General features: G+C 46.0%; 1 protein-coding gene across 2 annotated transcripts; it reads right to left on the bottom strand.

Annotated features, from left to right (window-relative positions):
* Positions 1 to 3572: 3572 nt before the first annotated feature.
* Positions 3573 to 14169, bottom strand: PAQR8 (progestin and adipoQ receptor family member 8). Of its 2 annotated transcripts, none has more exons than XM_083730742.1 (2): positions 13881 to 14169; positions 3573 to 6750 (listed from the first exon to the last, which is right to left on the bottom strand). In XM_083730742.1, exon 2 carries the CDS (start codon positions 6724 to 6726, stop codon positions 5668 to 5670), a length of 1059 nt encoding a protein of 352 aa, XP_083586868.1. In that variant the 5' UTR covers positions 6727 to 6750; positions 13881 to 14169; the 3' UTR covers positions 3573 to 5667. The 2 variants fall into 2 exon arrangements, with proteins under 2 accessions (XP_083586868.1, XP_083586867.1); XM_083730741.1 differs by having other exon boundaries at positions 3574 to 6760; positions 13881 to 14018.
* Positions 14170 to 16601: the final 2432 nt, after the last annotated feature.

Here is a 16601-nt window from a genome sequence, read left to right as displayed (position 1 = left end):
AAAATACAACCCCCCTCCCTCATTTATAATGTATTTTTTAAAATTATCATTAAAAACCGTCCCTTGAAAGGCATAAGTACACCAGAAGTACCTAGAATGTGCCCCTCTAATTGTGTACTGGAAACAATAAGTTCACATAACTCAGCCCTTGTTCTGCCTAAACACCACACCTGAAATTTATTTATTACATTCATATCCTTCTCAAGCCCATGAACAACAATGTATGAGGCTGCAGATGACATTCTCATCCCCCAATTCTTGGTGAGCAAGTATTATTGTAAATAGGCCTACCTTTTCAATTGCTATTGATCATCTAGACGTAATGGCATCTGCAAAGTAAAAGTTGCAGGTTTCTGTCTGATTGTTCTATAGAAGATAATCAGTTTTACTTTACCGGTCAACAAACCTTTGAATTAACACATCTGTCCTAGCTAAGTCTCCTTGAAAATGTAGAGAAGAAGTGGCAGCAACTGATTATGGAAAGTATCTGAGGAAGATATTGTTGCTAAAGAGGATCTGGGGAATAACCGATTGCACCAAAGTTCTTTTCGGAATCACCTGATTGGTCCTCAAAGTGCTCTTTCAAACTAAATGTAATTCAGAAGTGTTCGTACATGCTTATCTCTAGGCCCACTGATGCCAGTCACAAACCTTTCAATACATTAAATGGGACTCGGTCATCACTTTTAATACCAGGTTTTAGGCCAAGCAAGTATGAAGTATACATTCAACCACTGACTACTTGAGGAGCTATGAAAGTGACTTTTGAAGTCCCAGAGAGGGGGACATGGACAGCACTAGTATTTCATACAGTACTTATAATAATAGAAAAGTAAGGTAAAGGTAAAGGTACCCCTGCCCGTACGGGCCGGTCTTGCCAGACTTTAGGGTTGTGCGCTCATCTCACTCTATAGGCCGGGAGCCAGCGCTGTCCGCAGACACTTCCGGGTCACGTGGCCAGCGTGACAAAGCTGCATCTGGCGAGGCAGCGCAGCACACGGAACGCCGTTTACCTTCCCGCTAGTAAGCGGTCCCTATTTATCTACTTGCACCCGGGGGTGCTTTCGAACTGCTAGGTTGGCAGGCGCTGGGACCGAGCGACGGGAGTGCACCCCGCCGCGGGGATTTGAACCACCGACCTTTCGATCAGCAAGTCCTAGGCGCTGAGGCTTTTACCCACAGCGCCACCCGCGTCCCTAACAGAAAAGTAACTTGGGTCAAATTATTATTTATAAAGGAACCTCCTACTGAATTAAAATAAAGTAGCTCTGCAAGGGCTTGTTCAGAGTTCCTTTTGTCGTGCTGCTTGCCTCTGACGAAAACTGCTCTTTAGCACTCAATTGGAGCAAACAGCAATTGGGTTTTCTGCAGATGGTCACTGATTTAGAGCTAAAAAAAGGAAAGGAGAGGGCCAGAAGGGAAACTGCTCGGATCCATTCTGTCCAGACATGGAACAAGCAGAAGTGGGGACAAGCCTCAAGTGTAAATCTCAAGTCCAAAGTTTTAAAGCTATCAGAAAATCTTGGTTTATTATACCACTAGGTGGTGGTCTAAAATCACTGAGAATTTTCATATAGTCCACCAGTTCAGAATGATGAACATATCAATTCCCTTCTTAGATTTTAAAGATATCCAACATGACATTTCATGAGTTCCTTTTTCTGGGTGGTTAGTTTTCGATTTGTGGTACCGTAATTTAAAAGTGAAATCAGCTGCATTAAACTTCAAGCTAATAAGGGTCCTTCAAATACTTTTAGCACATATTTGAATATCTTGTACTGTATTAACAACTTTTGGTGACAACAAGCAAGAGGTACACTCGAATCAGAAGCGTTAAGACTAAATGCTTTGTTTTTAAAATCTACATAAGCCAAACTCACTTTCACCAAATTCATGTATTCTCTTTGTACTACTGTACTACTTCGGCCTGCAAAAGTGGGGTGAGTCGTCCTCCCTTTGAACGCTCAACAGTGTAAAAAGATCACATGTAGTAAACCATCACATCAGAGACAAAGGTTTAATACACCCCATTCCTTTATTCTGTATTAGTTTGCGGTACAAAGGGAGATGTTTAGATTTTACAAAGGGGAAGCATTTGAAAACGAATTGTTACTGTCCAGAATCTATCCCAGTTCTGCCATATTCTGGCACAACAGAATGGCTTTCAGATATGCACTGTTCAGGCTCAAAAGTGGCTTGGAAAATTATTTTCTGTTATTACTGAGTTTTTACTGTTATTACTGAGTTTTACATTGCATTACATACAGAACATACACATGTTCTGTTTAACACCGTTTAAGTACAGCGACATGCTAGAAGATAAGATGATGCCTATCAGCGAAGCCTATCAGTTGTCTCAGTTTAAAATTACATTTTGCTGGAAACTGGGGGTTTGACTTTACACGTGTGATTCTGAGTCGCACACAAAGCAAGAACGTCAGCTTCAAAGGTAGAAAGTGCGCCTACACTCAGTGACCCGAGTTTGAATGATACGCCTCATTGACTGCTGCAGAGCAAGCAGTACAGGAGTCAATTTTATGCAAAAATCTACCCTTCAAGCCAAAGGAGAAATTAATATTTCATGCTGATTCCCTACCAACAAAGAAACCTGGTCCCATGGAAACCGAGCTTTGAACACAGCTCCATCCTGCCTAGGCCCAAGACTCGCTGGGTTCCCGTTATATTTGTTCACAGTCAAGCTCAGCATGCGTTCAAATTGCTCTAACGAAAGAATGGCTCCATATCTCATTACCAATCCCTGAGTGTTTCTTTCTCTATCGTTGTTTTAAATTTTCATGAAGGGTACTAGTGCTGAATTTCTGCATGTTCCTGTTTCTCCAAGATAAGCTGGGATACAATTAGCTGCCGTTTTCCAAAAGGAGAAGCCAGGCCATTACGGGTAAACCCGTCTTCCAAAGGAGCTGTCCCTAAAATACACTGTGAAGCTGGAGCCAGGGAGGGAGGTTATGGGAAGGAACAGAGGAGAAGATGGAAGACCATGGTCCCTAAACTATCAGTGAAACCAAAACCCATCAGTCAATCCAGCCTTGCTTCATTTAAGAAGATGTTGACACCTGCAGTGCATTCGTAATCTGGTTCAAGATGTGTTTTATGGAGAAGAATTAGGTAGCAGAATGTAAGGTATGCACTACTTTGCAGATAGGAATTATATTAAAAAAATAAACACCAGTGCAAATTATTAAACTAGCACTGCAAGACGGCTACATCATTCTAGGTAGTACGTGTGTGCATTTAAAAATTATATATATATACGTAATGCAGTCTAAAGTGATACGATCTACTCTTACCATCTCAGGACTTTACTGTCTCATTCTGGTGCATCTGTAAATCCAGCGAAACTGGCCTTCCTTCAATGATTAGGGTAAATCTGTGTGTCCTTTCAAGGTGGGCAAGACTGGGGTAGTAATTCAATACCATTACCTTGGATCCCGAACACCTTGGTATTGGACGTTTTGGCTCCCAAATGTCACAAACCCGGAAGTGATTTTTCCAGTATGCGAACGTAATTTTGGAACTCAAACGTCTGAAGAGGCTTCCGACTGGCTGCAGGAGCTTCCTGCAGCCAATCAGAAGCCGTACTTTGGTTTTCGAATGTTTTGGAAGTCGAACGGACTTTCAGAACGGATTCCATTCGACTTCCAAGGTACAACTGTATCTCATTCTCAAAAGACACACAGGTCCCAGAGCTCACCCCATGCAGAGTAGAAGGATAGCAGGAACAGCTGAAAGTGAATGGGGCGTTTGAAGCTCCACTATCTTAGGCTGCCTGTGTACACATGACATTTACTCTGGTTCCAGTTCATTCCCATGGCTGGTGTTTGAAGCTATGCATGACATTAGCTACAATCCATATCTATCTTGTAGTTTTCCACAAACCAATTTCCATCTGATTTCAAAACGTAAGTCACGTTAATTTTGTGGTTAAGCGGAGGTGTGTACATTTGAGACAGCCACTGCACAAACCAAAGACAGCTTCTTTGGAGTTGTGGGGAGAGGTTGCAGGTGAGGGGAAGCCAAACAGGCAACGTCCATCAGATGAAGACATCGCCAGCCCCTCTCTGGCTATGTGTAAAGAAGGGAAAAGAAAAGTCTCACCACATTACCCAGACAGCTGATTTGAGCAGGAGTGTGCAGTGGAGGCCACAGAAACGGGCTAAGGAGGAACTAGGCTACACAAAAATAACAGCCTTTGGGAGATACAAGTAGATCTTGTATTTTCTAGAGAGATGGCAGCTACAGACCTTCACAATCAGAGCATAATCAGAGGATCCAGGAGAGTGATGGAGAAGAAGGCAATTTTATGGCCATAGGGCTCCTGTCAAAACCAGTCTTCACAGCCAGCTGAACCCCATCAAAATGGACTCCCACCCCTCCCTTTCTCCCGTATCTGTTCTGCTGAAATGTTCTCCCCTCCTATTTTCCACATCCCAAGATCCTTCAAGCGAGTTGCAGAGAGAAGCCGGCTGCACTATCTGAAACATCTCAACAGCGGAAGAAAAAATGTGAGAGCCAACAGATTATATGAGCAAGATAAAATTGCATGTATGGCTACATTGCCACATTGCACCTTACTTCCCCTTCACCCACTCAGGAGGTGAGGTGAGGGACAGAGGTGTGGGGGGGGGGAGGATACACACCTAGAGGAAGGTTTCTCTTTTGCTATGGGGGAATCGTTTGCTATGATTAAACGAACAGGAACACACAGAAGAAAAATGGAATTTGGACACACTAGTACAGGGCATCTTACTAGAAGAAAAGATGGCTCTCTCTCTCTCTCCCACAAAAGAGCTGTGAATTCACAAATACCTAAATCAGAGTGGTAAACAGATCACCGAGACCAAACATTACTCCTGTCTGCACTATCTCTGACATGTAAAATATTTATTCCTGAAATTTACAACTCAGGAGGAAGTTCAAGCCTCAAGGCCACAGGTAACTAAAATGGAACAGACCAAACTGGGTTATGTCCCTGAACCCTGTCAATGTTCACCATATACCTGGATCTACAACCCAGTTCTCCTGAGTTCATAAACCTGTATTTATGATGCGCTGTCTCCAGTTGCAGGTAGCGATTCAAACTATTAGATGCCTCCCATAACAAAAACAAAACTCCTGTAGTAGCATGGTAAGCAGATGAGGTCTGGTCTGGTCTTCTCCCTGACATGCTATTTTGCTATATGCAGTGATTCCCTCCACACACACACACACACACAAACACTCCTACTTTTGGTTTTCAGGTACGTGAACCCTGACATCCATTGTGACAGACACAGATTTAGTATTTCAGTTAGAATTGTGCCTTTGTAAATGAGCAATTCCGTAGTACTTCCCTTTTATATTATTTATCCGTTCCCACTTCTCTTTGACATGCATACAAATTTCAGCAGGTAACTCAGAGCAGGACAACTTAGAAACATCTGCCTAAAAAGCTTCTTTGGCCAGCAACTGTTACACTGCAGTAAAAAAAGTAAAATGTTTAGGACATAAGGCAGCTTTTTTATGGTAGTTCCAGACTGCACGCAATTCCTTGTTTATAATTTATAGAGGCAACTCCCTTTGTTAATTTACTTATATACAGTATGCAGCTCATCTTTGCTGGTTTCCTTCAAGCAGGCCGGGCCCGAGCCCTGTCCCCACGGCGATCCCTCAGGATTCCTTGATGGCCAGCTCCACCCTGATCCTGCGCTGCAGGAGGTGTGCGGTGACAGCACTGCAAGCCACTAAGCCAAAGAAGGAGCCGCAGGACAGAATGACGGAGAGGGGTCCATGCCGCCTGCGGAAGATGTCTTGCCTGTTCTTGTAATCCAGGAAGATGGCTTCCTGCTGGGAGAGTGTGCAGATGGCCAGGAAGGCATGGAAGATCTGGTGGGCATGGCCAACAATGTCACAGGAACCTGGGAAGTACTTCTCGGGAACCGGGCAGGAGAAGAAATAAGCACTGACAAGGAAGAAAAGTATCTGGAAGGTGTGGTACCAGGCAGCCGTCTCCTCGCAACCTTCAAGGTGGCACATGACCACACGGTGCGCCACGGGGCTGATGTCCAAGATGAAGGCCAGCCCTGCTGGGATCACCTGGCACACCTTCCTCATGACGGGGTAAGGGCGTCGGTAGCGGTACTTGGCGTAGCAGCAGCCGGCGCAGGACAGCCACCCACAAAAGGCAGCCGCCGGCAGGAAGAAGATCCAGAACTTGTCGTACCAGGCTTGATCAGAGCTGTAATAGAAATGGGCCAGGGCGCTTCCGTACTGGTACACGCTGACCCCAACGTAGTCCACAAAGTAGAAGGTGTAGTGGAACATCTCGGACTTGGACTGCAAGAGATGAGCCAAGAGGCTGCAAGTGAGATACGTGACGGAGGAGAGGACGAAGAGGAAGAGGGGCAGGGACTGGACTTCCAAAGTCAACTCCTCTGCTTCCGCAAAAACATTAAACCTCAGCAGCACAGCCAAAGCGGCCAGCAGGTGGGTCCAGACGTTCACCACCTCGTTGTGCTTCTGGAAGAGGCTGAAGAAGTAGTAGCGCCAATGCTGCCCCGTGGGGCGATACCCAGCTTGGATGTATGGCTCCCGGAAGAGCTGAGGGACATCCGATTCTTTGACGGTGCCAGGCATCTTGGGGAAGCCTTCTTCTAAGAGCTTTGGGAGTCGGCGGAGTTGCTGTCCACTGACGGACAAGGTGCTAATCCGTTCCAGGATGGCTGTCATCGTGCCGAAGTGTGTGGCGAGGTCCTGTGGATCCCTGAAGCGAAAAGAGAAAGCGAAGCCATTAGCAAGAGCAGAAACTGGAAATAAGCAGAGACAGATATTTCATAGTCTCTGTGTATGTCACTTTGCGTTACACAACATCTAAGAAGTATGGACAGAAGGAAGGAGCAAGGGGGATGGAACTCAAGTCTTCTGTGTATGGTCTCCTTCCTCCCTTGTGCAAAGCTGCTATTAATCTTGTTTTAAGAAAACAACCACACATCCTAGGAGGAATTCAACGTTAAGCTAAGGCGATGGTCGCATCTGGGCAAGCGTTTCAGCTTCTCAGAGGGAATGATCCTCCATGTACAGTTCTGGCAGCTCCCTCAACTTCCCTGAGGCAATTTTGGGGGCAGAAAGCCTTCCTGCAGAAGCACTTCCACAGGGCTTCCGCTGATGGAATGTATTCGTTGACTCCCGCTCCCATTCACAGATCTTCCAAACTAAGGAACCAACGGACTTAAAATGTATGCATTCTTACCGTGATGCCTGTCAGAAAGAAACTGATGGGGCTCAGCAACCAGGGAAGGTAGCTCATCGAGGAGGCCCATCTGACCTCATGTCCCTCCACAGAATGTGCAGAAACCACCTTCTTGACCATTGGACCCACTCTTGGTCTTGTCCACTCAATCATCTGGAGCCCACAGAGGGTTTGAGACCCATCAGCTCCCTCACCTGGTTTAGCCGGACAGTAGAAGCCATTTTTGGAGGTGTGGCTGCTGTCGCATGCTGACAGCTTCGAGGAGCCTGAGGTGAGAGCTGAGCACAGGGTGTGGACCAAAGGAGGACAAGCCACTCCAGAAGGAGCAGGCCATGTCCCCCACCAGAGGTACTACCCCTCCCCTAACACCCCAGTGGGGAGATAAGCAACTATTAAAGATCATTGTGCTCCTCAGTTTTGAAGGCAAGATCCTCTCAGCATGCCTCATTGTTTGGCATTCTTAGCTGGACCATAAAGAAGGCTGGTGGCCGAAGAATTGATGCTTTTGAATTCTGGTGCTGCAGGAGACTCTTGAGAGTCCCATGGACTGCAAGAAGATCAAACCTCTCCATTCTGAAGGAAATCAGCCCTGAGTGCTCACTGGAAGGACAGATCCTGAAGCTGAGGCTCCAATACTTTGGCCACCTCATGAGAAGAGAAGACTCCCTGGAAAAGACCCTGATGTTGGGAAAGATGGAGGGCACAAGGAGAAGGGAATGACAGAGGACGAGATGGTGGGACAGTGTTCTCGAAGCTACCAGCATGAGTTTGACCAGGCTGCGGGAGGCAGTGGAAGACAGGAGTGCCTGGCGTGCTCTGGTCCATGGGGTCACGAAGAGGCGGACATGACTAAACGACTAAACAAGAAAAGCTGGCAGCCTATTGTTCCTTGCTTTTATATTGCACCTCCAGCTACTTCACGCTGACATCTTACTAAGCCCAGGTCATAAGTATCAGTCCAGCTAAATTGCAAAGGTTGTTGCCTGTGCAGAAACCCTCCTGAAGAGCAGGAGCATGAGATGGACAATCCCGTGAGGAAGATGGACTTCCAAGAGGGCGGATAGTTAGCTTACAATTACAATAGCCAAGGCAGCCATCTCCCCACTCCCCCTCAGTGCAATGCGCATGGTGATTTCTTGCTCTGTTCTGAAAGTGTGTAGCAGAAGTCACAGTTCCTAGCTGCTTCAAGCAGCAAATTATGGGTTCTTTTTTTAAAGGAGGAGGAGGAAAGGGGAAGAGAAAAAGGTCCTCTGAGCACGTAATAATTTGCTAACTCTTCCCTCCTGTGAAAGTCAAATTATTTTCTCCACCCACTTCACAGATGTTACCAAATTCCCACACCTCCACTGTTGAAAACAAAGTTCCAGTGAAAGGGAGCCTAATTTTCACATCCACCTCAACCAGAGCTCCTTTTCAAAACAACTATTGTTGAAGTTTAAATTAATTCAGAACTCACTGTTTCATCTTTCCCTGAAATAGAAAGAGCAGCCATACTCAACTTCACCCCTCCCAACACAAAATCTAAAGGTCTGGATGATGACGGCTAACCCTGTGAGGGCTTTCATTGGTTTTTTGTTCTGTCCACTTGTTTTCTCGCTTTGTAATGCCAGCATCTTCCACACAGTTTCCATTAAGTACTATGGTCCAAACTGATGCTAAAAGTGTTATTAGGAACCCCGCAACTCCCCCCTCCCCCAGTTCATTATTAGCAGGTGCAAAGGACACATTTTCTTTATCACAATTACACTAAGAAAATCTGTTCTACAAGTTTCCCATGACCACAGATAACCATCTCATGCTGCTTGGATATGTAGAACAAAACAAGTACGGTGCATCTGTGGTGTCCTGATGAAAACATTGGTGTTAGAAGAGTTAAATTAAGAGTCAAGATTTCTCAGAAAATATCTGAACACTTAAGAGTTGGAAAACAAGCTAAAAAAATATTTAAAAATCAACAGCGCTCATTGAATCCTTCATTTGAGAAAATTCCAGGACATTAGCAAACAAAAACAACTTGCCAGTTTTCAGCAGTCATGTGGTGATGATGAACAAAGCAGAAAGCAATTAACATTACAGACTGAAAAGCCCAAGGTCAGCAGCCCTCACTGTTTCACTTCCACAAAGCTTCTATTCTCTCATTTCTGCGTGGGCGAAGCCGTTTGCTGAACAGCTATATTCATTTCGCAGGGCATCTATTTCAGCCTCAGCTTACCCTCTATCCTTCGGAGAGCTGAATTATTTTGGCTACTCCCAAATAACAGCATTTGTGTGCAACTTGTCTGAGTAACTTAGCCGATGCAAATGAAAGAGATTGGGGGAGGCGCAACTAGCTGGTCATGTATTAAAGAATGTGAGGATAAAATGGGTGTTGCTATAGCCAGAATACTCCGGATAGTGCTGGGAAGCGCCCAGTTCCCCCCCCCCCAATCACCCCCCCAAGGTCCTTCCACACAGCTTCTACAATGCCACCAAGCATGGACCACACACTTTCAAGCTCATCTTCACAGCTGCAAGAGCTTTTAAAACTTGTTAAGTCAGTTTAAACAGAAAGGAGAGCATCTATCAGATGGGTCTGGCTAGCATTCTGTAAGGTGTCTTTTGCATAATACATCTGGCATTGGGAAACCAATTCTCAATTACATCTGGCTGACTGCAGTACTAAAACAAGATACTGAGCTCATATACTCCCATCTACAAAGTGATGCTCATGTGTCCCTAAGGAGTACAGAATTCGGCATTTCTATGGTTCAACAGTCCACTGTTTTTACTTTTAGACGTGTTTCCAGAAGTATCAGTGTAGCTATGTTTGTTTTGCTGTGCTTAGCATTTGGGGGAGGGGGGGTCTACTCCCCCCAAAATATCTGAAGGAGTTCTAGTTTAGAAAAAGGTTAGGTACAGTACACTGGCAAATTATTTTCCCCAACTTTTTAATTATTTTAAAACGTTTTCTATGGTGGTAAGATTGATTTTATTTGTGTGTGATGCAATGGCCGCTACAAAACATAGGAATAGTACAGATGCCTAAAATCACAAAATAGTAGCAGATAAGGACTCCTAGTACAGTAAAGGTAAAGGGACCCCTGACCATTAGGTCCAGTCGTGGCCGACTCTGGGGTTGCGGCACTCATCTCGCTTTACTGGCCGAGGGAGCCGGCGTACAGCTTCCGGGTCATGTGGCCAGCATGACTAAGCTGCTTCAGCCGAACCAGAGCAGCGCACGGAAACGCCGTTTACCTTCCCACTGGAGCGGTATCTATTTATCTACTTGCACTTTGAAGTGCTTTTGAAGTGCTAGGTTGGCAGGAGCTGGGACCGAACAACGGGAGCTCACCCTGTCACGGGGATTCGAACCACCGACCTTCTGATCGGCAAGCCCTAGGCTTTGTGGTTTAGACCACAGCACACCCGCATCCCTCAAGGACTCCTAGTAGGACACAGCAAAGAAGCAGGGGCAAAATACAGCAGTTATGATCACAAAATCACAGTATTGTATTATTTATTTATTTATCATTTATTTAAAAAATTGTTTACCTCCCTATAAACGTAGGTCTCAGGGTGGTTCACAACATAAAATCACAATCGCCGTGTTGGAATGGACCCTGAGGATCATCTAGTCCAACCCTCTGCAATGCAGGAATCTCACCTAAAGCATCCATGACAGGTGGCCATTCAACCTCTGCTTAAAAACCTCCAAGGAATCAGAGTCCACCACCTCTCCTGGGAGTCTGTTCACTGCCAAGCAGCTCTTACTGTAATAAAGTTCTTCCTAATGCTTAGTCAGAATCCCTTTTCTTGTAATTTGAAGCCACTGGTTCAGGTGCAAGCCTTCAGAGAAGGAGAAAGCAAGTTTGCTCCATGTGACAGCCCTTGAGATATTTGAAGATGCCTCTCATATCTCCTCTCAGTCTCTTATTCTGCAGGCTAAACATACCTGTCTCCCTCAACTGTTCCTCATAAGGCTTTGGCAGCACCTCTTGCAACTTGGAACGATTCATTTGTTTGATGGGCTTGAACCAGGGGTAGGCAACCTAAGGCCCGGGGGCCGAATGCGGCCCAATCGCCTTCTCAATCCACCCCACGGATGGTCCCGGAATCAGCATGTTTTTACATGAGTAGAATGTGTCCTTTTATTGGGTTGTTTGTGGGGCATAGGAATTCGTTCTTTTTATTTTTTTTCTTTTCCCCAAAATAAAGTCCGGCCCACCACAAGGTCTGAGGGATGGCTGAAAAAGGTTGCTGACCCCTGGGCCTTGAATGCATGCATTCTCATGCAAAGCTGCATATAGCAGAATCCACTGCAAACACTCCAGTGATAACTGTGATTGCATGGCACGCAGAAAGCCAATCAAGCCTGAATTCACAGAAATGCTGTATATGAGCGAACACTGTTAGAAGCTGGCACAGGCTAAGTTCAATTCTATGACCTCTGCAAGCTCCAGTGGAGAACTGAGCGATGCACTGTTCTTCAGGGGAATAACCTATACAATAGGACTTTATTTCCAGTATTAGCTGACCTGACTTAAACCTCCTGGAATAATGTGTGGATCAGAATGCAGCTTGCAGTTCTCCAATTATGGTGGCACAGTTCTCTGCTCAAAATATGTATCAAAATGTATTTGAAGATTAGTATTATGAGAGAAAATATATCTAGTGGTGGGTATTTCCAGAAATACAAATTTAGATTACATTTTAATGCAGTTTTTTTATTTAAAAAATCATCTTAATGGAGAAATGAGGCTGAATGAACTTGTCAGTGACTGTAGCTGGAAAAATTTATTACCGGTAGTTAGTTCATTCCTAATTTTTGCACTATGCCTGAAATTGTGGTTAGGGCTTAGCAGGAGACTAAGTTGGAAAGTGTGTAAGAAAAAGGAGCTCCATAAGATGATCGATCCACAACAAAGAATATATAAAAGCATTATGCATTCAGAAAAAAACAACAGTAAAAAGATAAGTTGTCCAGTGTATTCATATTTACACAAAAGCTGGAAAGAACTTTAAATCCGCAAATAAACAGAGGAAATATTTGCTGAAAGGCTGTAACAGCATATAAAAAGTCTATCAACAAAAGTCATTATAAAACATTCCTTACCCACTTGCAAAATTGACTCAAGAAAAACAAAAGTACTATTCTAAGTACCAAAAATAACTTAAAAACATGAGGAGGCGATTCCTCTGCATAGTTTTTCAGCCAAATATGTGGCTTCTTATACTGTTTATGGAGAAGTGAAGAAGTTAACATTCCTTCCTTTTACCCTTACTAGGAGGGGCACACTAATCCTAATTAATAAACTGTAAAGGCTCTTGTGTAAATTCTACCACTGTTGATTCTGCAACTTGTACACATGAGATGCTTTTATAACCACATTGCTTTCCTTTTCTCCAGCTCCCTCCAAAGCGCTCCTTTTGAAGACTTGCCACACCTAACCAATGACATTATAAACCTTTGAAGGTTGGAGCCCGGACTTCCTCTGTGCAAGCAATAACAGGGCAACAGGCCCAAGCCATCCAGGGGTTTGAAAATCTGCGCCCAGAGACAAGTTAGGCTGCCAACACAGCTCATCGAGCACCTTTGGCTGAGAGTTTTGAAGCGGGGAAACTGACCTGTTCCTTTTCCAACCAGCGCTTGATTCTTGCATACAAACAAGAATCTAGGCCTCCTCAAGATTCCTGGGTCTTCTGTGTGTAGCATTTGATGGGCAATTAGATAATCCAGGAAGAAAACTGCAAGGGAACCTCCCTTCATCTCCCTCATCAAAGCACACACACACACACAAAATTGCACTCTTGGCAGTTATTAAAGAAACAACAATATTCCATATTCAAAATAAAGGGAGCAGTTTACAATTCAATGGGGCTGTGTTGAAAGATTATGGAGAGACCCCCCCCCCCGCCCCGCTGTGAGCACCAACAGACCGGTCAACAAGTTAATGTGATCCAACTTAAGTAATCTCGAGTGGGATCTCCTGCAATTAATTGCAGGGGGTAGATGAGGAGGGGCCAGCTGGGCACGAAAGGGCTTCCATCGTCCCCCCAAGGACCAGGTCTCTGAGCAATAAAGGGCTGCCCATCTCGCCTTCCTCCTTGACTGTGGAGGACGGTGAGCGCCAGATTCGCCGCTAAGGAAAATCCACCTTCAGGCACCGCGCAACACAGCTGAAAGAGAGCGGCAACGCAAACAGGACACGCAGGTGCGCAAAGACAAGCCCGGGCGCGGGCAGAGAGGACCGAAGAAAACGCAGCAAGCGCCCTTCGCTGAGGATTCCTCGCAGCGGCGTTGCAGACCCTGGCGGGGCTCTGCGCAAAGTCCTCCGCGCCCTCCAGCCGCTCCTCTCCGGGCATCTGGGCACCTGCGGCGGAGCGCCAAGGGGCCGCCAGGGAAGAGAGACGGGCATCATCCGGCGGGGTTGCGGGGTGGGATCCCGCCGCCGGAGCCCTCTCCTCACCTGGCCTCGGGCCGGGATGCAAACGGACCTGGGGGGGGGGCTTTTTAAAAAGGTGAGTGGGGGAACCCTCGGCTGCGCCCGAGCGTTGGGCTGCGCTTGACTGCGGGTGCGGGAGGACAAACGGCACTCTGCACATGCTTGGAGGGCATTCTGGACAGCCCCCCCCCCCACTCCCGCTGCCAGCTCACCTGGAGCAGCAGGTAGGTGGGCGATGCGCGGCGCCCGCTCAGCTGCCAGGGATGCGCGGCGGAGCCTCCATCCCGGCCCCGGAGAAGGGCATCTCGGGGCGCCCGCCGTGCCCAGAAGCTGCCCGGAGAGCTGCCGGCGCCTCCCTCTCGGCCGCCGCGCCCCTTCCTCCTCCTCCCCGGCCGGGCCGGGCCCGCGGACTCCTCCTCCAGAAAGGGGCTTCTCGCCCCGCCGAGGCCGACGAAGCTGCGCGCCCGGGCGCCGGGGAAAGCTGTCTTGCGCGCCAGGCGACGCGGACAAGGGCTTACTGGCGGCGCACAACCACAAGCGGGGGCGGGGTGGGGGTGTTGTTTTTTGGCTGACTTCTGAGTTCTCAGAAACAGATGTCATGTGGGAATGATGAAATTCTTCAGGCTATGAAAGCAAAGTTGTTTTTGTTATAGGAGTCAACGCCTCGGGGCCGAGATCCCTTCAGCCCGCCCCCCGCCCCCAATAAAATATTTGAGGGGGCCGGACTCTCCAAAGTTGATGGGCATTGCCATTCAAATGATGTGTGTGCACCGCCTCGTGTGATCGATTAGGTGGGCGGGGCTTACCTCCCACCCACCCGAATATTTTATTCAAGTTGGCCTTCCTGGTTATTATTATTCTATATTACATTTCTATATCTTCCTGAGGATCATGGGGCAGTTTTCAATATAAAAACACAAAAATACCGTAGTAAGGAACAACAGCCAAAAAACTACTCATCAACCCCCCCCCCCCCCAGTTTAAAAGGATCAGTGGCTCCCAAACATTTGATGCTCTTGCTCTCATTTTGATCCTACACTGAATGTTTAGATATTTTATGATTGCCCTTGATTGAATCTTGCCATCCTCTCCTGCCACACCCTTTGAGAATCCCTGCCATAGATTGCTTAATTAGCCAAAGCCTAAAATATCAGAAATTTGTAAGATGCTGTATAACAAAAACTAAGCTGTATAAAGCTGAGCTCCTCCAAGGTCAGCTCCTGTGAGGTCTGCATCTGAGACGGCTGCCTGGTTGGCCTAATGAGAATACCAGCCCTGCACACATGTGGAAACTGCCTCCTCTCTCCACCGCCCTCCTCCTCGTCTTCCTCTTCCTGCATTTCCTCTTCACCTGCCCTCTTCATCACCCTGCAAATGCAGCCTCCGTTGTAGCATTTTTTATTACAGGGTTTGCAGGGCCAGTGCTATCAGTAGGGCCACTAGGCAGCCGCCCAGGGCACAGACCTCAAGGAGGTGAATTCCCAGAATCCCAAATCACGCATAGTTAAAACATATCGGGTGCAATAGCAGATGGGTTGCCAGTGTCTTCTTTCCCTGGATATCCACCTCCTTTTTATTTTTTCATAATTTTTCTGCCAAGCTGAATGTTATCTTGCCCAGGGCAACTCAAAGCAACTTACAATGAAGCAAACCATCCCCGCCCCAAATTAAAACCAGGGCAAAGAGAAATATATTTTTTAAAAAACCACACACACCCTCCCACTTATCAAAATAAAGCTATGGTGAAACTCTCACTGTGGTCGTATGGCTTCTTGGAAGAGAACCTGCTCTGTTTTCCAGATCAGAATCGGGGCCACTATGGGGACAGTGTCAACATCCTGGACAATCACAAGATATGTGTGTGCCCACAAGATTTGCACAGAAACTGACAGCTACAAACGGAATCCCAGTTTTTGGTGTAGTCACAAACTTGCATTCTGCAAAATGTTCACCCTGATACAATAGGATCACTCAAACGATCACATGCATGAGAGTCACTTGGACTTATGCACACTCATCTTTCCTGACACATGCTATACAACGTGCTGCACTTGTTTTTTTCCACAGTCAGCTTCAACAGCCCCTATCTTACCTCTGCAGGTCTAATTTATAATATTTACTGACAATGATCAGCAATCATCAGCTTTAAAGACTAACAGCAATGGAAGAAACAACGTCTCTCTCCAAACCCTTGATCTTTTCAAAGATAGTTTCTTTTATATTACCAGATCTTCATGTCCTTTAGGTCAATTTGTTTTTCAATAGCACAGCACCTGTGAAAAACAGCTGTGTCTCTGAAATCCTTTGAAGCTCTGAAGGGGTAGGAGAACAATGGTAGTTCTCCCATTCTGTGTATTCTGAAAATTCAAATAGATAAGCAACTATAAACTGGCCACAAATGGATGACTTTCAAGTGTATGACTACACAAACACAAGTCCAAATAGTGCTATCGCTCATTACACAGCATTATACCCAAGTTTGCCTCACAATGTATAGGCAACAGAGAGACTCAAACAATCCTAACTCTCTGTTGAGTATGATACACATACTTTCAAACACTACATTGCAGTGTTAAGTGTGCAATTTGAAAGTGTGCACCTTAAAAAAGGTCAGAACTTGAACACATGCTTGACTCATTCTCAGGTTCCAAAATCATGCAGTTTTGCTGGAAGCTGCCATGATCCTTTCTGCAGGACATCACTGAATATGCTCAGATCAGAGGCGGTAGATGTTAAGTTGTGGGTGAACATATCAGACGACACAGTGATTCTTCAAGCAGCTCTTGTTTATTCACAGGCCAGAACAGAACTGAACTGAAGGGCTCAGTCAGCCTGCTTATATAGAGCTCCAGTACAATGTAACTGTAACAATTTTCTAAAACTATCCAATCACTGAATGTCACTTTTGATCCCTTATTTGCATAACTATCTAC

This window comes from Podarcis gaigeae, assembly GCF_964106915.1.
Source record: "Podarcis gaigeae genome assembly, chromosome: 3".
NCBI lineage: Eukaryota > Metazoa > Chordata > Lepidosauria > Squamata > Lacertidae > Podarcis > Podarcis gaigeae.
Note: the sequence above shows the minus strand (reverse complement) of the source record. Positions and strands in the feature narration are given on the sequence as shown.

Bases quoted from the DNA above. Each gene is read 5' to 3' on its own strand.
- PAQR8 (XM_083730742.1), bottom strand. From the start codon at position 6,726: ATGACAGCCATCCTGGAACGGATTAGCACCTTGTCCGTCAGTGGACAG.